Below are 22777 nucleotides of genomic sequence, written 5' to 3'. Positions count from 1 at the left end.
TATCCTTTGAAATTCATAAGGCAAGCTGTCTGAGTGAGTACATGCAAACTTCGTTGTTACACTGGCATATGAACTGAAACAAAAAGCCTCCCATCTTTCTCTTATAGTGATATAGTTTTCCCAACACACATTGTGAGTGCTGGCAGACAGCCACGTACATTTAAGCTCCAGGTGCCACATTTGCCATCTTCCTCTGAAGGATGGGCCTCTGTAAAGGAATGCATGTGATTCAACAGAAAGGGTCTACAAAATTGGTCTGTGTAAATCAGCAGCATGCAGGTGGTTCAGACTTGTACCTCAAAACATGAGTCAAAGCAGTGAGACAGCAAATCAGAGAGAGGGACCATCTTGCTTTTTAAGCAGCATTTTATTTAAAAAAAAATTAAAAGCTTCAGTTGTATTAATAAAATATTACGTTCACGTCTTACGTATTAATATATTCTAAAAATAACCATCCAGTGACTATTACAGAGTTTTTCATGGCTGGGACTCAGGTCACTTCAGCTCTCATTTTCATCCACCATCCACAGCAATCAAAAAACCAATTTTTTTGGTAGTCCTGAAAAGTGTAAATCAAATCACATTGTTAGCACAGTAAAGGGGTAATGATGAGTGATCTTTTTCACACACAGTCAGTACCCAGCAGAACTGTCTTTAGGAGGTAACAGCTCTTTAAGTCTGTGACTTACCTTCAACCACATTTCTGTTAGTATCAACTGCAGAAATGAGGGCAGCAGCACTTCTGCATTAGCATAATGCACCTCTTGTCCTCTAATTTATTCATGCACTGCTTATTTATAATCTTGATAGAATAAACCACAGCTGCCTTCTGGAATGGATACAAAGTTTTCTATAGAAGGATCCAACAATTTTTACATGTCCTATAAGCAAGTGTCCTCTAATATAAATTAACAATGAATCATTCCCACAAACCTTAAGCAAACACCCAAATTACAGAAGCACCTTTAAACATTAATAGGCTGTTGTTTTTTTTTCCAAGCCAGTGCAGAATAGCACAGGAAACCTGCCTAATCTCAGATCTCTACTATCTTAGGAAAGAGATCACTGCTGTATTCTGTATTCTCAATTTTATGAGCTTACAGCTCTGTAGAAATGCAAATTAACAGGACTGGAAGTTTGCATCCTGAAGAAGAAGTGCTCCATTTGATTGTTTTCCAGAGTGGAAAAGGTGAACAATCAGTGGACATCAGTGCCTCCACCTACCTTACTGATTAGAAATAAGTGGCAGCAGTAGCCAGCAATTACGTATAATACTTTTTTACAGGCTCTCATTCATGTACTGCTAGTTTTCCCTTGGCAATAGATTTTTTTTTGAAAAGTACAGCTGCTGCACATTTAAATTTAGTGAGCACTCCCCAAGGCAATCTTCTTGTGAAAAAGCAGCACTTCATGGGGATGGCATAAGTGCACTCTTAGCAGCCAGTTTCTGATGACAAGATTTTACAAGAGGACACTGACTGCTTCCCAGTTTAAGCTACTCAGTTTCTGCAGTGCTACCTCAACGGGGCTGGGGAAGATGCTGTGCAAGAACAAGCACATACAAGCCTGAGAATTTCAAGGGATTACTCACTTCAAAATGATTTTTGCACATTTCTACTTTCAACAGCAGTAAAAAGATGCTGCACTCTTAAAAAAGACTGGTTCTTCCAATATTCACTTCAACTTCATTTTGACTTCATAAGACTGTGCCGTATAAGGGTATCAGAGGAAATCCAGGAGAGCAGATCTGTTGGCTGTAACACTGGTTCTCTCTTTCTAAGCTGGTTGGGGCTATTAAGATCTACACTTTTGATACATTCAGGTTCCGCCAGCAACACAACATAATATTCTGACATGTTTCAATAAGCACTTGAAGCAAGTGATGCTACTTTTCATGCTGACAACAAAATATCTCAAGAAGTAACGCTGAATTCCTAAATGCCTTATTTATATCTAAACTCTGAAGTCCTAGCTTCGTCCAAAGTCTGAGGCAGAAATCTGATTTCTCCTTACTGAAGATCAGACTTTTGTAAAGATGTTAAAGCATGTTCTGATACAGCTCTGGGAACTCTGTTCACTGACAAATGCAAGATTTCAAGATTTCTTTTTGCAAGACTGCAAAACTCAGAAGCATTTCTTCCTCTTTCCTGTTGTTTAGCTAACTGTATATTCTAGGGACACGGACCTCAAAATGTTAATTGCAGACACATGGTGTTAGGTGCAAGAGATAAAAAGCTTCAACTAATGACTTTAATGAATTACCTCTGGTACTTGACAAATTCCCACATGTCAGCTGACCCGTGGTACTGAGGTCAGCAAAGAGCATGCAAAGAGTGAACAGATTAAAGATTCTAATTCAAAGAAAAATTAAGCCACTGAGCTTGTGGGCAGTGCTTGGTGTGGGTGGCACTTGGGCTTTGGTGGGTGGTAGCTACAGGGGGTGGATCTGGGTGGTGCTTAACAGGTCACGGGGCGGTCATGTGTCACGGTATGCAGGCGGCTGCTGTGCAGCAATAAATGGGCACTTGAGCTACACCCTATGGCGTGCGTCTCTCGTGCCCCTGTGCCGGGTAGGGGGGCAGAAGGAGGGGTGCTGATAAATGTTGTTATCTGGGCTGGGATTGAGTGGAGGTTAGCATCAGAGCTAATGCGTTTTACTTGTAATTTGACACAATCTAACACAGCGGGTCAAAGTGCTTGAACAGTAAGATGAACTTAAATAATTTAGTTGTCCATCTGAGCTCATGAGGAAATGCAGTTTCATGGAAGCATTTCTGTTCCAGCAAGATATCACACTCTTGTATTGAAACAGCCTCATCCTGCTAAAAACAAAACTGGTATTAACCTACTATATAGATATTAATCTAATTTAATTGCTACTATCTAGCAAATTCCTGCTGCCAAGATGACAGACTCCAAGCTCAAGAATTAATGTTTGCCTCTCTGCTACAAGGGCTGACGAGTTTAGTGTCACATACAGCTGTTGAGTCCACAAACCTTTTCTTGCTATGAGGGTATGAAGTATGTACTACTGTTTGAGGAAAACCGGAGGTTCTGTATGGAAGTAAATGTTAGGGGATAGGCTTGCTTCTTAAAAGGATCACTGTAATGTACTGACATCTATCACATAAAAGAAATACCATATTTATTTCTTATTTCTCCCTTCTTTTTTCTAAGTGATATGAAGTTTATTAACTCACAGAGAATTTTCTTGTTTGCTTGAGAAAACAAGAAGAAAGTCTGATAGCCTCTCATTTAGTAGATAATACCACACTCCATTAAAAGATTAATGGTATTAGAGATTTCTTCTAATTAGCAGATCTGTAAAGCATAGCAAAAGAGTCTTTTGGTACCAATTCTGTTAGATTATAGAATTAAGCCATTCTTACCTTCAAGTGCTTATCTGAAAACACAAATCCTAAAGGGCTCCAGATGGTACTGGTATCCAGGGTTATTATCCATTCAGAGAGTTTTTATGTTTTGAAATACTGGAAGTACAGTTTTCTCTCACGTTCCCATTTTAAAACAGGTGAAACATTAAGAATTTACCTTGATCTACTCCCTCTCCTCGTTTCCTTTTTAAATTCAAAAGTGTGTGTTGTTGCTCCTTTACAGCTTCTGCAGCACAGTTGGGTCTGGGTAGCAGATATCCTGGAGTGGGTCCTGGTCGATTACTGAAATACTTCTGTTTCAATGCCTTGATATTAACAGCCAGAAAAAAAAAAGTAAGCATCAGAACTTCACATACAAAGAGACTGTAATTAAATAAATAGCTTTTAATTGAGACTTCAGAAACTACTTAAGCATCTTTGTACTGAAAGATAGCAAGATTTAATATTCTCAGTGACTACCATGGTACTTTGTTAGCTAAGAGATAACCACAAGCTCACTTCCAGCTAGCACTCAAACATTCTAACAAAACTCTAGATGACACTGCAGGAGATCAGTGAGTTTCTAGCTCTGAAGAACTCACTTTCTGAATAAAGAGAAGAGATGAGTAAAGATGGAAGTGAGAAAAAGAGATTAAAATAGTGTAACCAAAGTTTTGAACACTATTGTTTTGCTAGCTTTTAAAACCGGTCTTCCTATTAATTAACTGTGCTGCTTCTACAGTGTAAAATGCAAGAAGACATAGTTTGAATGAGCATGTAAGCAAGATTAACTTGATGTAGAAAAATTACATACCCTATTTTAAATTCTAGCAGTTCCACAGCTTCCATTTACTATGCTTTATGGCTTTACTTATGTAGTCTGTTAGCTCTACACTACTTTTGCTTATGCCAATTACAAAGTATTCAATGCCATGTATAAATCAAGCCAATATGGTATGCAAAAATTGCTTTCCTGCCTTACACTGTGGAGATGTCATTAAAAACATAAGACTAGAAAAATCACACAAATTCAAGTCACCATCTTAAAATATGGCCTGGTAAATGTATTCATATATATGAGTTAATATAGGAATTGTCTCAAGCATGCTGCAACTAGTTACTTGGGAAGGTACATTTTTAGAGATGGTGACTAAAACAAAACAAAATCCTTCAATATGCTCTCAAAAAGTCAATTCATTCAAGGGTATCTAACATGCACTGAGATTTGCCTTGTCCAGCAAGCCATGAGGGAGTCCCAGCCTTGCAGTGGGGGTGTGCATGCTACCCCATAACTATGAGGCAATAAATATTTGAATTAGTTGCTGTGCCTAGCCCACGACAGTAATCCTATTTTCAACTAGAACAGAACATTCTGCAAGATTTTAATCCAAAGTCATTTATTTCTACCCAATAAACAGTAGTGAAACTGAGATCAATTTTACTCAAGCAAGATGGAAACTGAAATTCAGATCAAGACAATGGCTTAAATCACCAGATGTCCATTTTAAAAAAGAACCAAGAAAGTTTAAATGAAATTGGAGACTGGACGAATTAAAGATGAAAACATTTTAAAAGCAGGGAATAAAACATACTATGTTAAGATTTACTCGCTAGCTTATGAAACTGAATTTTGAATGTTGACTATGATTGTCTGGCTCATACACTTTTTAGTTGTCTACCTTGGCTACATAATTGGGAATGGTGATTATCAGAGAGTGTTGTTTCAAATTTTTCTGTATAAAATGTGGGAAATATGCTTACAGTATTTCACAGACAGATATTCCATTTCAGACCTGGCTTCTTAGCTTCAGAACACATTTATCTGATGTTTTGAGTATGTTAATGAAGATTAGAACACATACAGGTGTACTATACCTGAGTGGCTGTAACTCTAGAACAAGGATTAAATGTAAATAATCCTTGTAGAAGACTAAGTAAATCATCTCCAGCTGCACTGAAGATATGTTGAAGAGGCATTCCAGGGAAAGACTTAAATGTGACGTAATCCGGAAGACTTGTCATTCCCTACAAAGACACAAAACGGGATGTCTGTTTTTCAAGATTGAAGGAGTTTAGCTTTTCACAGAAATGAAACTTCATACAGCTGTATCCACTGCAGAAGCTAACTGTTCTTCAGACACCCTGTTAATACCTGATCACCGAGTGTGGGAATAATAGGTCATAAAAATTACTCTAAAAAAAGAATTGACGCAGTATCCATTACCAAGTAATCTTTCACCCTCTTGCTTCAGTAGTGAGTAGTAAAATAGGAAACAAAATTAACAAAGGAAACATGGAGGAACTTTACAGTGAGTGCAAAGTAAAACTAGCAGACAGTAGAAGAGACAAGATACACAGAGGAGCCAATGTGCACTTCCTCCTGGTAATATACTGTCCTCTTCAAAGTTTGTCATCCATCATTAGCATTTTGAGCTACTTTTTCAAATGCACGTTTTATTTATGGGCTAAAGGGAAGGAAAGGAAAAACCAGTTAAACAAAAGATGAATGGCATTTTTGCCCCCTTTAGGTACAAAAAAACCCCAACCAACCAACCCACCCTTCTATTCAAATTTCACCATAAAACTAAACCAGTTACAGACAATTATCTAGATGTCAGTAAGTATTTTAAACCTTTAAATCAACATATTTCAGTAAGTTTGCTCATCAAGTTTATTCAAGCTAAATAAAGCACTAATGCTGTAGTAAAAAATGTGTGCAATCAGTTACAACTTTGACTGCAAAGGTTTCAATATTTGAAAATCATAGGTTTGGAAATAAATTTGAGAATGCATTATCTCTGTTGTGCTAATGAATTTCCTGTCCTTTCCTTTTCTCACCTCCAAGAAAGAGAAAATATCACTGCAAAAATCTTTGCGCCTCCCTTTAGAATCCTAGAATAACAGAACTGTGTGGGGCTAGTATTGCCTTACACAAAATATTTTCACATAGCTATAGATCCATTTAGTGACCACCTCAGGTAGCACCTAAGCGCCATTCATACAAAGGAAAACCGGCATACAGGAGGAACAGTTGCAGGATACAATGACCCTTGATCCCTCAGGGGTCGGTCCTGGGACCGGTGCTCTTCAACGTCTTCATCACTGACACAGACGATGGCATCGAGTGCACCCTCAGCAAGTTTGCAGACAACACCAAGCTGAGCAGTGCAGTCGATACACTGGAGGGAAGGGAAGCCATCCAGAGGGACTTGGACAGCCTGGAGAAGTGGGCCCATGAAAACATAAGGAGGGTCAACAAGGCCAAATGTAGAATGCTGCACATGAGCCAGGGCAATGCCAGGTATTTATACATACAATATTATACAAATATATATGTATCTGTATAAACACAAACAGGGAAGATCTCCTTGAGAGCAGCCCTGCACAGAAGGACTTGGGGATCCTGGTGGACAAGAAGCTGGACACAACCCAGCAGTGTGTGCTTGCAGCCCGGAAGGCCAACTGAGTTCTGGGCTGCATTAAAAAAGGGGTGGCCAGCAGACAGAGGAAGGTGATTGTTCCCCTCTACTCGGCTCCTGTGAGCCCCATCTGAAGCACTGCGTCCAGGCCTGGGGCCCCAGTACAGGAAGGACGTGGAGCTCTTGGAGCGGGTCCAGAGGAGGGCCACTAAGATGAACAGATGGCTGGAGCTTATACGGAAAAAAGAAGTGCCCTGAGATGACTGACAACACCTAGCTATTCTGACTGAGCACAGCTAGACGGGTTATCATTCATGTTTTAGATGCAGCTTGTGTGGCAGATGAAGGCTTAGGGATACAATGCCACTGAAAGCCAGTGGTGCCAATCACAAAAAAAAAAAAAAAAAAAAAAAAAAAAAAAGGTCCACTGCAGTGACAGACACTGATTTCTGTATATTACCAGAGAGTTATTCTGACAAACCATTTTGCCTCAGAACTGTTATTCTTTTAATGGATCCTGAATAAAAAACCTGGATAGTAAAAAACCTGGATAGCCCAACTTAAGGTCCTATAAATTGTTCCTAACACTGAAAGCAATTAAAGCCTTCTGAGTTAAAACATCAATATATCAAGAATCTCAAGAACATTAAGCAATCAATATTAATTTTATATCAATAGCATGGGAAACTGTGGTCCAAGAAAGGAAATTAAGATGTCTCTCAACTGCTGCATGATGCTAAAAACACTGTTGTAATGATTAGAGATTTGCTGAGATAGAAGTCTCAGCTGCTTATCTTCTTTCTTTGTGAGAGGCAGCTGCATTCTGAGAACTTAATGAAATATTCTGATACATTTTTAAAGTTAATTTCAAAAGCAAAAGTAGAGTCAAGTAAAATTAAAGTCAGAGTGTTAAACAAAAGGACTCACAGGCCACTGTTCTTCTGTTGGAGTGCCCAGTGTTTCAAAAATCCTTGTTAACTGGTCAAGATCAGAGTCTCCTGGCAAGAAAGGAACCTGGAGGAAGGCAACAGCTCATTTAAACTAAATTCTAGACTTAATTACAGAAATTATCTTAGAGTGGCTCCTCATAATTGCATTACACATTCAAACTGAAACATCTTTGTATACCACGTGCCTGTAACAAGGGACATTGAACACTTAAAGCTATCTAGTGATATCCATATAGATTTTGAATATTTCTTGTAACCCAGGCTTACTATCAGTGACTTGACAGAATAGAACAAAACATAACATTAAAACCATTACAGCATTAATGTAGAATCATTCTTTTATCAAGCTAAGTTGTTTTACCCTGAGCTGTAAATTTACAGTCTGTTGATCACAATAATCTTTCCAGCACCTACAACCTCAAGATAGGTGACATTACATGACATTATATATATAAACATTAATATGGATTGCAACCACATTACAAAAGTGAGAATTAATAACAGTAGAACGAAAGAGCATCAAGAGAAATTATACTGACTCATATCCATAAAGAATTAAACTGCCTAACAAAGACAAGATGTCAACTAAGCTGGGCAGAAGACAGAAAAAACGGCATGTCTGTCCAGTTTGAGCTGTCATTCATGTAACAGGCACACAGTGAAAGAAAAAAAAGGGACTTTGTGAACAAAAGTGAAGTTAGAGACAGCATTTTAATCATAAGGACAGAAAGAGCATAATGAACACCCCTGTAAGGCAGAGCACTCAATTTTGGTGCCTCGAAAGCCCATTGAAGATCTTTAAGAGCTTTTGTAAAGCTCCCGGAAATTTCACTATCCTTCAATCCAGTACACCAGGAAGAAGAAGAGACAGATACATTTAAAAGTATCATAGTGATAAAACCTTGCCATAACCATCATCTGCTTCGTAAGAAAAATAAATAATTTAATAGAATTAGATCATGTCTTTGCTTTCTAACTTTCCACAATGTACACAGCTTCAGAGGTCTTATCCACACCTGTCCAACCTGCAGCCCACACACAGCCTGGCCCAGCCTGCCCTGCAGCTGTTCCCTGCCCTGTACCATCACAGCAGTGGCTCTGCCCTGCCAAGTAGCCCAGCCCTGCCTCCAGCATGCAACCACTGCCTGCAACAACCAAACAGCAGCGTGCAACTGGCACTGCCTGGAATGAAATCAGGGCATGGCGTGGATGCAGTGCACTTAAGGCTCAAGTTAAGGCAAATAATTGCATGTATTGAGGCATATTGCTTAAACACAGTCCTGTGAACAGCGAAAAATATGCAGCTGTGCTTTCCATTTTGATTAAGTAATTTGAGAATGGGTTTCAAGGCTGCAGGAAAAATCACAAACTCTTTGGTATATTTGAATTAAAGCGTCATCACGTCTCTCTGTTGGACCCCTATAAGCCCTGTTTTACCAAAGAGAATTATCTTCACAGATCTTCACTTCACAATCACACCTCATTAATATGCCATTGCTCTTTGGCCGTACGCATATTTGTGAACAACTGTTTTCAAGGATCAAACACAGTAAAATTTCATAAAAATTTCTGATGAACACATTGGCAACGCACTAAGAATTGTGACCATTGCTATCAAACCAGGCTAATGTACAAAAGCAAAGTCAAATGTTTCACTAGGTCTGTGTTGTTGCTGCTCTTTTTAGGTTTTAATAAGAAATACTACAGAATAAAATAAGTTTTGTTTACTTATGTGCATTAACTATATATTTTACGAGGGCTGCTCCAAAAGTAATGCCTCCTATTTTACTACATTGGCCTACACTGCCAGAGGTGGATGTTGGTGGTATGATAGTAGAGGTGGACCCTTCCTACCAATACCCCATCCCATGTTGTTGCTGTGTGACAGATGGCAGCAGTGAGGCACTCTGACAGAATGGCATCTGACATGGAAGTGCAGATGAAGCAAGAGGTGTGTTATTGAATTATTCCACATGGAAAGAAAATGGCATGCACTGATATCCATCCATACTTGCTGAACATTTATGGGGACCACAGAGCAGATGGGAGGAGGTGGACGGTGCGTATCAGCACTGATGCCATCACAGCAACTGTGAACAGGTATCACCTTCACAGGTAGAGATTTTTATAAGCATGGCATGCAGGCTCTTGTTCAACGTTGGGAAAAAAAAAAACACAGCTAATAGTGGTGACTACATTGAAAAATACTGTTTTGTAGCTGAGAATTTGCTCTATCAAATAATTACCGTGCTATTTGTATTTGTTGTTGTCTCCATGGAAATAACTAGCAGTCATCTCTTCTGTAGCATTCCACATATACACAGTGCAAGATTATCCCTTTTCACTCAACATGGCCCAGGCAAGCCAGAAGGTTGGACACCTGTGGCCTCATCTATGTTTAAGCATGCACTACTGATGCTTCTTAAGCAACCACTCTATATTTCCATTCTGAACTTGTACTGGCACACCTAAACATATGATAAATCAGACAAGGCAAATGATATATTCCCAAGTGTTTTCAAACAGACTAGTTACCTAATCTGGTTCACAATGCAACATACACTTAAAGTGCATAAATCAAGCAGAACCTGCTTATTTTGGGAAGTTATACTGCAGGCTACTTCATGCTTTCAGCTATGCTTGTACCCCCTGCCCTCCACTTCCTACCTCCTACTTCAGTGTTTTCAGAAGACCTACATAATTGCTTATTTCCATAAAGCATATTTATGGATGATTACACCTGTACATAACATCTTACTGAGGAGTGACATAATGTAATCTTGACTATCTCCAGCCTCACTCCAGTCTATTAACTAGCCACAGTTTACAACAACAACAGTATATTTTTAACTCATTACAAATAAATCTACAGTTGTACAGTATTCCAAATTATTGGTAAACAATTTATAGAGTGTACATGTACATATGATGCCAAATGTTCTGGAAATATCATAGATGAAAACTGAGGAATGGCTGTGTGAAAAGAAAACACGGAGAGGACTGGAAGAGTAACCTACTTCACTCACCTTCCCAAAGGCAGAACTGTGATACTCTGTTGTACTTTTTTGCCTAGCTGTTTTTTAAGGTTTCCAATCTTTGCAATGGTTTTGGAACCTCAGCTTATTAGAAAATTTCCCCTTCCTTATAGGTAGCAAACTTCTGGAAGGTATTTCCTTCCTGCCCCCTTTCATTGCTCCTAGGAAGTAGCCTAAGTTTCTACTGATTATACTACTGCCGGGAAGAAGAAACCCACATTTAAAATGCACTGAAGAACAAATACAAATGCTTACATTTGAAGACTTACCCTGAGAAGCAGCTCGGCTAGAATACAACCAACAGCCCACATGTCAACACCGACACCATACATTCTAGCACCAAACAGTAGTTCTGGGGATCGGTACCATCTGAACAGAAAAAAAACATTTCAGGAAAACCTGGTTTTACTTGATGTATGCTGCAGCAGTGCAAGACTACAAGAAGAATTCTGCTCTTGCCCATGTATTTTCTAAACATTAAAGAACCATAAAGTGCTGGGTTTTTGTTGTTGTTGTTGTTGCTTTTTTTTGTTTGGTTTTTTTTTTGTTTTTTTTTTTTTAAGTTTGAAAAGCATTGCATTGTACATCATGGGGCTATGTGTAACCACAGTTTTACTACAGCTGAGCTAACGGGCAAACAACAGAATTGCAGATATGCAAAGGAAAAAGTATAAAAGTATATAGGGAGGCTTACATGCTACAGACCATTGTTTTCTTTAAATTTATTTTCAATAAATGGTACTTTAAGACAGAGTTCCTTTCAGCTTTCAAAAATACAACTAGCAACAGACTTAGAAATAATTTTGTGTAAAATACATCTTGGCAGCAATTATTTGAAGCTGGGCAAGATTTGATATACACTGCATTTCAAACAACTGTATCACTGATGCCTTTTGATTGAATGAAGGTATTAAACAGTTTTGGTCCATTACAGTGGACCAAAGGAAACTTATTTTGCAGTAATTTGTTTTTGTTTTTGTTTTTTTTTAAAAAAAAGAGTACATGTCTTAAGTAAGCACATCAAAAATGACATTAACTTAACTGGGTTGAGCTTTTACATCACAATAGTTTATGTACCTCACTACAAAAGACTGGTGGGTTCATGATTAGCAGCAAGTAACAACTGTCTCTCTGAAAGCTTGATTTATAGGTAAATAAATGTTATTTTCACATGCTTCAAAACCGTATCATACCACAGAACAACCTCCAGGGACACAAATTCTAATCATTCCTTAAAACACTGCTAAAAAGCATTTTATTATGCTTTCTTTACGCAACGTTATGAGACCTTTTGCCACTATAGTCACACTACTTGAGCTAGAAATCAAACTTGAAATGTGTTGCTTTAACTTGGTGTATTCCACAGGGTAATACATAACATTTACCATCAATCTAAGAAATGTCTTACCTTGTTACTACTTGGTGTGTGTAAACTCTGTTTGGGCTTCCAAAAGATTTTGCCAAGCCAAAGTCAGCCAATTTCAAAACACCGCTTTCATCTAACAGCAAATTATTTGGTTTAAGATCCTGTCAGTACAGAAAGCAAAGAAGGAATCCTGTCATTGTTAATAAAAACAGACATACAGAGAACATCCCAGCAAGAGTATAGTAACAGCATTCTAAAACTCAGTCTAAATATATTTTGAGTTTTTAGACTGTGATGAAGAAAACAAATGACATCATTTCCACATAAATGAAAATAAAAAAAATCATCAAACATCTCAGTTTGAATATTATGACATTTAATTTCCAGAGCTCAAAAACACAGATTTGTGGTAGGTTTTTGCTTTGCTGCAAGAACGTTACTTCTGTCTTACTGCACTGTTGAAAAAAAAGAATAAGATGATTGCTAATTTGTCTGACAGCTGGAGAGGTTACGGGACTGATATAGTTTAATACAGTAACAGTGTTGTGTCCTGGATGCAGCCAGGAGGCACGAAGCCATTTACTTGCATCTCCTCACACCCAAGTGAGACAGGAAGAGCGAGAAAATTCATAGACTGATATAAAACAAAGGGCATTTAACAGGTGAAAGGAGGAAAAAAGCCCAAAAACAACAAGAAAAAAACTAAACAAAATCCAAAAAACAAGGGACTCAAAGGAATTCACTTATCATCTCCCACAAGCAGAGACTGATGCCCAAATAGCCTCTGAGCAACAGCCAACTTGGAAGACAAAATATTTCCCTATATCCCGTTTTTTAATTTTTATTTATTTATTTTTACACTGTTGTACCACAGACAGCATTTCTCTGGGCCACTTGGGTCAGCTGCCCCAAGTGCTTCGTCCTGTCCCAATCTTGAGCCCCTCCAAGCAGATCTGCTGGGTTAGAGGCAGAGCAGAAAAAGGCTTGAGGATGCGCAAGCAGTGTTCAACAGGTGGAAAGAAGCCCACTGTTTTAACTACAGATTCAAAATACAGCATGATGCAAACTCCTATTAAGAAAGTTAACTTCATCTAAACCAGACTAGACCACAGTTCTAACCAAAGTCATGAATCACTTGAGACAGCTTGACAAAGGCTGCTCAAAAAGTAGCACCTCCTGTTTTGTATGTTGACCCATAGCGTCAGAGGCAGATGGTGGTATGGCAGTAGAGGTTGAACCTACTCACCAATATCCCATTATATTCTTTTGCCACGTGACAGATGGCAGCAGAGAGGCAGTCTAACAAAACAGCATCTGACATGGAAGTGCAGATGAAGCAAAGCTGCAGAACTGAGTTCTTCTATGCGTTAAAAAAAAAAAAGGTACTTGCTGACATTTTCACTGACACTTGCTGAATGTTTATGGAGACCAAACAGTGGATGTGAACATAGAGAAGAAGGGGTGGTGCGTTACTGCAGTAGAGACAGTGAGTGACATCTGCTGATGCTGGTCTTTAAGAGTGTGGCAAGCAGGCTCTTGTTCATCGCTGATTGAAATGCATAGCTAAGAGTGGTGACTATGTTGAAAAACAGAATTTGCTCTGCTGTATAGAGCTATTGTGCTTTTTGCATCGTAGTTTCCATGGGAATTAATAGAAAGCATTACTTTTGGAATGACTTACACATATAAGCATCTACACTATAGATGTCAGTAATTCTTAACATTTCCAGCATTGCAACTGCCACTGCTCAACAGCTAGTGCAACCCTATGCATTGCAAACCAATGAAGGTTTCATTATTCAGACTAAAGTTCAATCAAAAGTGACATTTGTTATGGGAACAAAGGCATTTAGAGCATGCTTACCCTGTGCAGAATCCATTGTTGATGTAAATACTCTAATCCTTGCAGTGTCATCAGCATGTAGGCTTTGATGTGAGCTTGTGTTAACACAATACTAGTATCCTTTATAATAACCTGCAAATGTTAGATTGACAACGGTAGATTGATAAGCACAAAAGCTTATAATGCAAAATTATTCCACAGTTTTTTCAGCTCAAAAGTTAGCTTATGCTTTATCCTAAAGTTGCAATTAGTAGCTATACATACTCTACTGTTCCCATCCTTTGTCCAAAAAAAATAAAAACAAAAAACAAACAAACAAAAAAAAACCCCAAAAACAAAAACCAAACTCCTCTCCCCCCAAAACAACCCACAAACAAAAAAACAAACCAAAACAAAAAACCCACAGGTCTATACTGATCTAGATATCAGAACCGGAGTAGGGACTCCAGATGGTCTATTGTGAACTTGGCATAAGCAGCTCATTTAGAAAATTGGCAGGAAGCATGATTTTATTTTATCTTCATTTCTTATTTTATCAGGAGAGGGGTGGCCAGCAGGGACAGGGAGGTGATTGTCCCTCTCTACTCGGCTCTTGTGAGGCCCCATCTGGAGTACTGTGTCCAGGTGTGGAGCCCTCAGTACAAGAAAGACATAGAGATTTTGGAAAGGGTCCAGAGGAGGGCGACTAAGATGATCAGGGGGCTGGAGCACCTCCCCTATGAGGACAGGCTGAGGGAGTTGGGCTTGTTCAGCCTGGAGAAGAGAAGGCTGCGGGGTGACCTCATTGCAGCCTATCAATACCTGAAGGGAACCTACACCCAGGAGGGGAGTAAACTCTTCAAAAGGGCTGACAACAGCAGGACTAGGGGAAATGGTTTTAAGTTGAAGGAGGGAAGATTTAGGTTGGATGTTAGGGGGAAGTTCTTTACTAGGAGAGTGGTTAGGCCCTGGAACGGGCTGCCCAGGGAGGTTGTGGATGCCCCGTCCTTGGACGTGTTTAAGGCCAGGCTGGACGGGGTCCTGGGCAACCTGATCTGAATGTGTATGTTTGGTGGCCCTGCTAGGCAGGGGGGTTGGAACTACATGATCCTTGGGGTCCCTTCCAGCCCGGGTGATTCTGTGATTCTATGATTCATACCAAACATATCCAATCTTACAAGTCAAAAAAGTTGTACACAAAAATAACAGATGCGTTAATAATCTACAAGAAATTATATTCCTACATGCTCATTTGTCCTCCATGCAATTTAAGCATCTAATCCTTGTTAACACATTGGTTTCCTTTTTTTTCCCCCCCACAAAGACAGGGAAGTATAGCCACGACACTATATTTTAACAAACTTAAAGAGTTCAACATAGTTTAATTTTTAACATCAAAATTCTAGTGAACATCCTCCTTAAAAATACTTTCTAAGTCACTCCCTCAAAATCGTTTAATATTGCTTTTCAGTTCATTAGTACCATTTCTCAAGATTTAAATTGTTTGAGATTCACAAAGCAACAGCCTAAAACCAAAGAACTTCCAACATGCAGCACGTGCCTAATCACAACAGGCCTTAGTCCCTAACAAAGGTGTCTGAATGATACCGCAACATGAATAACTGCTCTGAACTGTGTTACTAAGTATTTAATTCCTCCTTGTACAGTGTACCTTCTTGATTCCTAAACACTGCATAGTTACTAAGTAAAAATGAATCCTCTAGAAAGTATAGGCATTACTTCTATGAGCAAAAGGAAAAGTAAAACTTCAGTCTTATGTTCCTCTGAGTTTCAAGAGACTTGTCAATGCTTTACTTTAATGTTTTAAGTGTGAGCTCCAGGGTCTCATGCCATATGTACAATGGGTTAATTTCTTCCAGAGTATGGATATGCATATACAGATCTGACATGAGAATCATCCAAAATGTCTTCTCAGCAGTGCTCCACAATGAAGCATCTGCACCAAAGTATTTGATAAAAATATTTTGGCAAAAGACAAACTAACAAAACATCTGTAAGAGTCAGGCTTGCAAGCAAGCACCACTGTCAAATTTAGAAGAAGGGTCCAGGAGTATGTGACTTCTAGTCAGATCATTACATGGCGTACTTTAATAATATCACACTTACTTGTGCATGTTTTACATTACTGTGCTTAGCAATTGCATTCTGAGATCCTGGCTTATGATCAGTGGTTCTATGCTCTGACTGAAGTCCTAGAAAACTAATATAGTAAACAGTCTGTTTCCTGGTAACAGTGCTGACAGAAATTACATTTTCAGTTGAAATTACACAAAAACTGTCACACTATTCCAACTCTTTTAAAGGTATAATATTAATCAAGTTACATAATGAAAGACACCATTATAAAAAGAAAATTAAAAAAATACAGTAAAAGGCTATAAAAATATGTTTTTCAGAACGCATTTTCAAAATGCATTTGAAGACACTGAAATAAGAGATATCTTAATCCGTCTTACCTCAAGGTCTGTTTCCATGAAGTCAAACACCAAGCTAATATTGGATTTGTGTCCAAATGCATCTAAAAGCTGTAAAACAAAATATGTTATGATGAACTATACTCCCTCAATTCCAGTTTTCTGAAATTCCACTCTACTCTAGTTTGCACAGGCACTTTCAGTTTACTGGCAGAGACAGACAGGCACAGGACTACCTACGGCCTAGACTTGGGAAAGCATGGAACTGATCTCACAGTTCTGTCTTGAATCTTGTTTTCTTTAATGTAACCCCGTAATATGAAGTAGCACTGTTGCAGTTCGCCTACCTGCAACACAAAATTTATTACTCAGTTTAGTTCTTAACTCAATAGCCAAGAAGTCCACATTATCTGGTAACATTTTATACAACTACCTCTCCATCCTAGAGTTAAAAATCTTGCATTCATAGAATCACAGAATTGTTTGAGGTGCTAAGGATCCTTAATGATCACCTAGTCCCTCTCCCCTACAAGGAAAAGGGACACACACAGCCAGAACGGGTTTCTAAGAGCCCCATTCAGCCTGACCTTGAATGTCTCCAGGGATGGAGCATCCATCACATCTCCAGGCAACCTCTGCCAGTCAGTGCCTTACCACCCTCACTGCACAAATTATTTTCCTTTTGTCCAATCTAAATCTTCCTTTTTATTTTGAAACCACTTCCTGTAGTCCTACCACAACAGACCCTGCTGAAAAGTCTGCCTCCTTCCTTCTTACAGCCCCCCTTTAGATGGTGAAAAGCCACTATCAGGTGTTCCCAGAACCTTCTCTTCTCCAGGATGAACAGGCCCAGCACTCTCAGCCTGCCCTCATAGCAGAAACGTTCAATCTCTTGGATATTTTTTTGGCCCTCCTCTGGACAAACTCCAACAGGTCCACATCTCTCCTGTATTGAGGACACCACATCTGGATGCAATACTCAAGGCAAGCAGAGCACAGAGCAGAAGGGCAGGATCAGCTCCCTCACCCTGCTGGCCACACTTCTTCTGATGCAGCCCAGGATACAGTTGGCTATCTGGGCTGCAAGTGCACATTGCTGGTTCATATCCAGCTTACCATCCAATACCCCCAAGTTTCTGCTAACTTTGATGGATATTCCAAAGCACACCTTGCATCCTTACCCTCTACCCAAGCTCAACTGTTATATAGAACTTCTGCCCTCTTGGATTCATGAATGATTGCAAATTTGCCAAATTCCTTCTCACACTGTTGATATCATCTGCTTCTGTAATGCCTGTGGAAATAAACTTGAGAGATTCACTATGTTCTGTGTGAAATACATAGATTGCCTCCTACTGCATAATTTATACATACTATTGTTTTGTGATTGCTTTTCCCCCCCCCCCCACTATCAGTTCCACTTTACTTACCAACCAAGTTCAGTAGACTTCTCTGTGTACTGTAACCACTTTGAAAGTTAAGTTCACAGTCCAGAAGAGTACTGTACCTCCAGTCCAAAATGCTAAATAAAAACTCCAGAGAATTCCTATCTGGTCTAGTGGTTATGGCAAAGTTTTGAATGACCTACATTTGCTAATTTTAAAGTACCTTCAGCTCCCGCTAAGTATCTGTAGACAGAAGTCAATTTAAGTAAGACTGAAACAAGACAGGAATCACACTACCTAACAATGGGTTTAAGTGGCAGCAATAAAACCTAATAAAAACTATGTGAATCCCACTTCACTGTTACTTACAAAGCCTGCTTTTGGCTGTCACAATTTCCTCTGCCGCTAGCCAGTTCAGGTAAATTTAACACCGCACTCATTTGCATTTGTATAATTGAAATATAAAAATAAATAGATAAATAAAAATCAGACGATCTAAATTTCTAGAAGCCTTCCTACCTTTGATTTCCATAACCATGAGCTAAATAGTAAAGGATTTAAAAATAAAAAGACTAAAATAATAAAAATAACAAAAAGACTAAAATAATAAAAATAATAAAAATAACATTTATTAAGAAAACAGATGTTTTTCTGCAACAACTGTTTCACTGTTCACCTTGGGCAAAGAATCTACAATAAAGTAGCTTTCTGATAACTAGTTTTAAATTTCAGTTTGAAACTGTATCAACAGTATTTGGGAACTGATTTTAGAAGTAGCATTCATTTTACTTACACCAATAACATTCAGATGGCTTAGTTCCTGCAACAACTTTATCTCTCTGAGAGCTGTTCTGTTGATTCCTATATCGAAAAAAGTAATGAAATAGAATAAAATTAAAAATTTCAAATTAAACTCCAGCAAAGAAACCTCTTATTCTGTTGTTCATTGATTATTTAACATTACAATCCTTTTCCTCACCGCTCATCTATTTGTTAAAGCCAAGCAGACTGCCACAGATACGTAGATTGCTGCAGACAAAATATAGGTAATAATTAGAAGATATAGATTATAAAGCAATGTATACATTCCTTTGGCTAAAAAGGTCTGTTCTACAACAAGCCTAGAAAAACAGTTTCCAAGTTATAGCAAGATTTGATTTTGTTTTAAAGTAAAGTTACATCCTGGAAATTTCAGTTCTACACTGCATCATTTCCAGAGGGAGGTAGAGTGAACATGGTTTTTGGGGGGGAAAAAAAAAAAAAAAAAAAAAAGGCTATTTCAGATGGAAGAGGTAAGAAAATTTCTCTTCTGCAGTTGTACTACAACACAAAAAGTACTGGCCAAAACATGCTCACCCTAACACAAATCCTGTAACAGACAGATTTCATAAAGAAAAACCTGGGGCGGGAACTTTGATGGTCATCCATACTGCATCCCATCAAACCATGCACACTAGTAACAACTCCTCCCTCAAAAACATGCTGGTATGAATGGCTAAGACAACTTACTGGCAGACAAACACTACTGCACTTCATTGTGCAGCAAGTTTCAATTATGCGTGCTCAGAAAAAGCGCTATCCCCACAGTGTTTTTATTCAACATATAAGATTCTAGCAAAGATTTGGGTGCAGTGATGGATTAATTTACACTCTCATTTCACCTATTTTAATTCCTTCTTTAGAAACAAACAGACAGTGTCTGCTTTCATGTGGGCATATTTTTTATACTAAAAAAAAAAAAATTTGAAGTATGCAACCAGTTAAGCACAAGGAAAACCAGACATGATCGCTCTTCTTTTTCTTGAATTATGGCTGCAGGCCCTAAAAGATGACTGTCCTTAAAGGACATTAGTCTAGTGAAGACCAGGTGAATCACAGCTCTGTGGCAGTTGACACAATTGGAAGACTCTGGGATGTCTAGTTCTTCCTTAGAATGGAACTGAAGAATTTTCACAAGAATTTGGTAACCGGGTGCAGGATCCCTGAAAGACGGCAGCTACGCCCATACGACTGCACGCTATTGCACCAGATAAGCAAAAAGCAAAGACCAGGATTATTGGGTTTTAATTGCAACATCAATGCCTGAATGCATGTGGCTGGTCAGAGCATCTGATCAAAAGAAACTACTGCACAAATATAATTTCTCAAAACAAAACAAGCAAATTTACGCAAAGAAAAGATTTTTAGAATCTTGTTTTTACTCATTGTTTTCATGTGATATTTTCTGGGACAAAAAAGATTAGCACTCACACCTCCTTTGCACAATTAAGACACAGAGGCATATGTAAGCGTCAGAACTATTATTCTATGCTATACTCATGTTTGGGTTGCACCTAAACTGAGAAAGTTGACAGCCATCTATGCGCAGTTAGACATACAGTACGAGAGTACTGTATTTTTGAGGTTATTTTTTTCTGTCCCCCTAAGTTTGGAAGGAATCAATCACCCAGTCTGCAGAAACAAAACCAATAAAAGCAGCTTATATAACATGAACTTATTTTAATACTTACCATCTTTAGCTTCTGATCGGTGTCCCAATTTAATCTGAAAATAAATGTCTCATATTATATAAGGTCAAGCCACAGGCCGCAACAGTACAGGTACATCCTTTGGTATTATTTTTCCAATGCAGGTTGAGTTTTAATACCACATTTTCAAGTCCAGGAAGAGTAAAATTTAATAAAATGTCTCTGATGAACACCTTGAACCCTCATTAAGAGCTGCAGCCACTGCCATCCAATCAGACTCATGCATTAGTTGTACAAAAACAAGGTGAAATAGCTCTTTAGTTTTATTTTGCTGTTGCTCTTTTAGTGCTTTAATTAAAAAAAGTGCTGTTACTTCTATATGTTAACAATACCGAATATTTTACAAGCTCTGCAATAATGCCTCCTATGTTATTACACTGGCCTATGATGTCAGAGGTGGATGCTAGCATGGCAGTAGAGGCTGAACCTTCCCATTCTGTGTTGTTGCCATGCGACAGATGGCAGCAGAAGGGTACTCTAACAAAATGACATCTGACATAGAATGTGAATGAAGCAAAGGTGTGGTGCTGAACTCCTCCATGCAGAAAAATGGCACCTACCGAGATTCATCGACACTTGCTGAACATTTATGGAGACCAAACAGCAGGTGTGAGCACAGTGAGGCAGCAGGTGATGCATTTCAGCACAGGTGACGACAACAGCAGGTCAGCTTCACTGGTATAGATTTATGCCATTGCAGCACGCAGGCTTTTGCTCACTGCTAGTGACAATGCCTAACTAATGGTGGTGTCTCTGCTGAAAAATAGTTTTTGGTATCTCAGAACATGCTCTACCACATAGTGTCACTGTGCTTTTCACATCTGCTATAGTTTCCACAGAAGTAAAATGGAGGTTTTGCTTTCAGTCCGGCCTATGTATACATGGCCCAGAACAATCCGCCCTCACTACACGTGGCACAGACAAGCAAGAAGGCCAGGCAGCCATGGATTGTGCTACCTTCGTTTTCTTTGCCAACGGCTCTAGCAACCCTCACGCACTACCCACGGCAGCCGTCCACACAAGCAGCGCTGCAGGGCAAGGCGCTCAGCGACACAACAGAGGGACGTTCCGGCACTCACCTTTTTGATAGCAACGATCTGCCCCGTGACCTTGTCCTTTGCCTTATACACAGTAGCAAACTACGGGGAGAGAGAGACGCGCGTGAGCGGATCGGCAGGGCGGCCCGCAGCGCCGAGCCGGCAGGCCCGGACACTGCGGCGGACGGCCCGCCCCGCGCACCCCGGCCACCCCCCAGAGGGCCCCGGCAGCCGCTCACCTGCCCTTCCCCCAAGAAGTCCAGTTTCTCGTAGCGCTTCGCACGAGCCCGCGCATCCATGGCCTCCGAGCGGAAAAGGCGAAAGGAACCCAAGGCCGGAGAGTCGAGACACGAAGCAGAAGAGCAACGACGGGGCTTTACCAGCCCCCGCGCCCGGCGTCGCTTGAGGCCCACCGCCCCGCCCTGCCGCTGGCTGCCCCGACGCCACCGCGCAGCCGCCCCAGCCCCCCGCGCCGCGCGTCGCTGCAGCGTCAGCTCGGGGGCGGGGGCGGGCCGTGCACCGCCCTGACCGCGCTGCTTGGGGGCGGCGGGCTCTGATGGCCGGCTGCCGCGCAGGCGCGGTAGAACTGCGGCGAATCAGACCTCGGTCAGCTGCGGAGAACGCTTCGCGGTTGGGCAAATGGCACGACTGCAATACTGCAGTAGACGGCTGCGTGGTTTGTAGAAGAGATAGACAAGGAAGGAGGGGTGGGGAATTGCGCTCTGCGTTAAAAACCGGACGTGGATTGTGAAATAGATTATGGAGAGCTGCCTGCGAGGAACAGCCAGGGTCAGGCAGAGAGCTCGTGGGCAGCAGCAGGAACTGGTCCATTGAAGGACATCTGCTGCATAGGGTCTACTCCAGGCTGCCTGATCAAAGGGAGCCTGTGCGTGAGGCCTTCTTGCTACAGAAGGCTCTCATCCTGATGGGGGATTTCAACCGCCCAGGTGTCTGCTGGGGAAACAGGACGATGGACTGCAGGCATTCCAGGAGACTCCTGAAGTGTGTGGAGGAAACTTCCTGACCCACGTGTTGGACAGACCAACCAGCAGTGAATGGACCAGGTGCTCATCAATGCAGATGAGCTCATTAAAGAGGTTAGGGCAGCAGGCACTTGGGCTGTAGTGAACATGGCCTGCCTGAGTCTGTGATCAGTAGGAACAGGGGCCTGACAAACAGCAGTCGGGATCCTGAACTTCAGGAGGGTGAACTTCTGCTCAAGAAGCTGTTGGATGAGATCTGTGAAACTGTTGTTAGGTGCGTAGGAAGGGAACAGAGCTGGCAGCTCTTAAAGACACCTTTCTGAGAGCATAACAGCTCTCCATCCCCCAGCATAAGAAGTCAGGCAGAGGAGGTAGGAAATGGACATGGCTGAGCAAGGACCTGGTGTTCAAACTGAGGGATAAGAAGGACATGTACAGGAAGCAGA

The 22777-nt window shown here is 40.3% G+C and overlaps 1 protein-coding gene across 4 annotated transcripts; it reads right to left on the bottom strand.

The window, feature by feature from the left end:
* Positions 1-354: 354 nt before the first annotated feature.
* Positions 355-21805, bottom strand: CDK7 (cyclin dependent kinase 7). 4 transcript variants are annotated; one of them, XR_007373825.1, is made up of 13 exons: positions 21588-21805; positions 21391-21450; positions 20294-20327; positions 18577-18644; positions 16441-16509; positions 14006-14116; positions 12184-12302; positions 11045-11144; positions 7718-7804; positions 5247-5396; positions 3550-3697; positions 690-829; positions 355-559 (listed from the first exon to the last, which is right to left on the bottom strand). XR_007373825.1 is itself a non-coding variant. In XM_048930685.1 (12 exons), the coding sequence occupies exons 1-12, from the start codon at positions 21645-21647 to the stop codon at positions 792-794; spliced, it is 1044 nt and encodes a 347-aa protein (XP_048786642.1). In that variant the 5' UTR covers positions 21648-21805; the 3' UTR covers positions 355-791. The 4 variants fall into 4 exon arrangements, 3 of the variants coding, with proteins under 3 accessions (XP_048786642.1, XP_048786643.1, XP_048786644.1); XM_048930685.1 differs by having other exon boundaries at positions 355-829; XM_048930686.1 differs by lacking the exon at positions 690-829.
* Between the last annotated feature and the right edge of the window lie 972 nt (positions 21806-22777).

Source organism: Lagopus muta, chromosome Z (genome assembly GCF_023343835.1).
Source record: "Lagopus muta isolate bLagMut1 chromosome Z, bLagMut1 primary, whole genome shotgun sequence".
Classification (NCBI taxonomy): Eukaryota; Metazoa; Chordata; class Aves; order Galliformes; family Phasianidae; genus Lagopus; species Lagopus muta.
The sequence above is the reverse complement of the archived record's forward strand: the minus strand, read 5'-3'. Positions and strand labels throughout refer to the sequence as shown.

What these genes read in the sequence shown, in the direction of transcription:
- CDK7 (XM_048930685.1), bottom strand. Translation starts at nt 21,647, where the DNA reads ATGGATGCGCGGGCTCGTGCGAAGCGCTACGAGAAACTGGACTTCTTG. An exon ending in TCATGGAAACAGACCTTGAG is followed by an intron (nt 14,117 to 16,440) that starts GTAAGACGGATT and finishes TAACATTTGCAG; the next exon opens with GTTATTATAAAGGATACTAG. An exon ending in CTAGAGTTACAGCCACTCAG is followed by an intron (nt 3,698 to 5,246) that starts GTATAGTACACC and finishes GTTAATATCAAG; the next exon opens with GCATTGAAACAGAAGTATTT.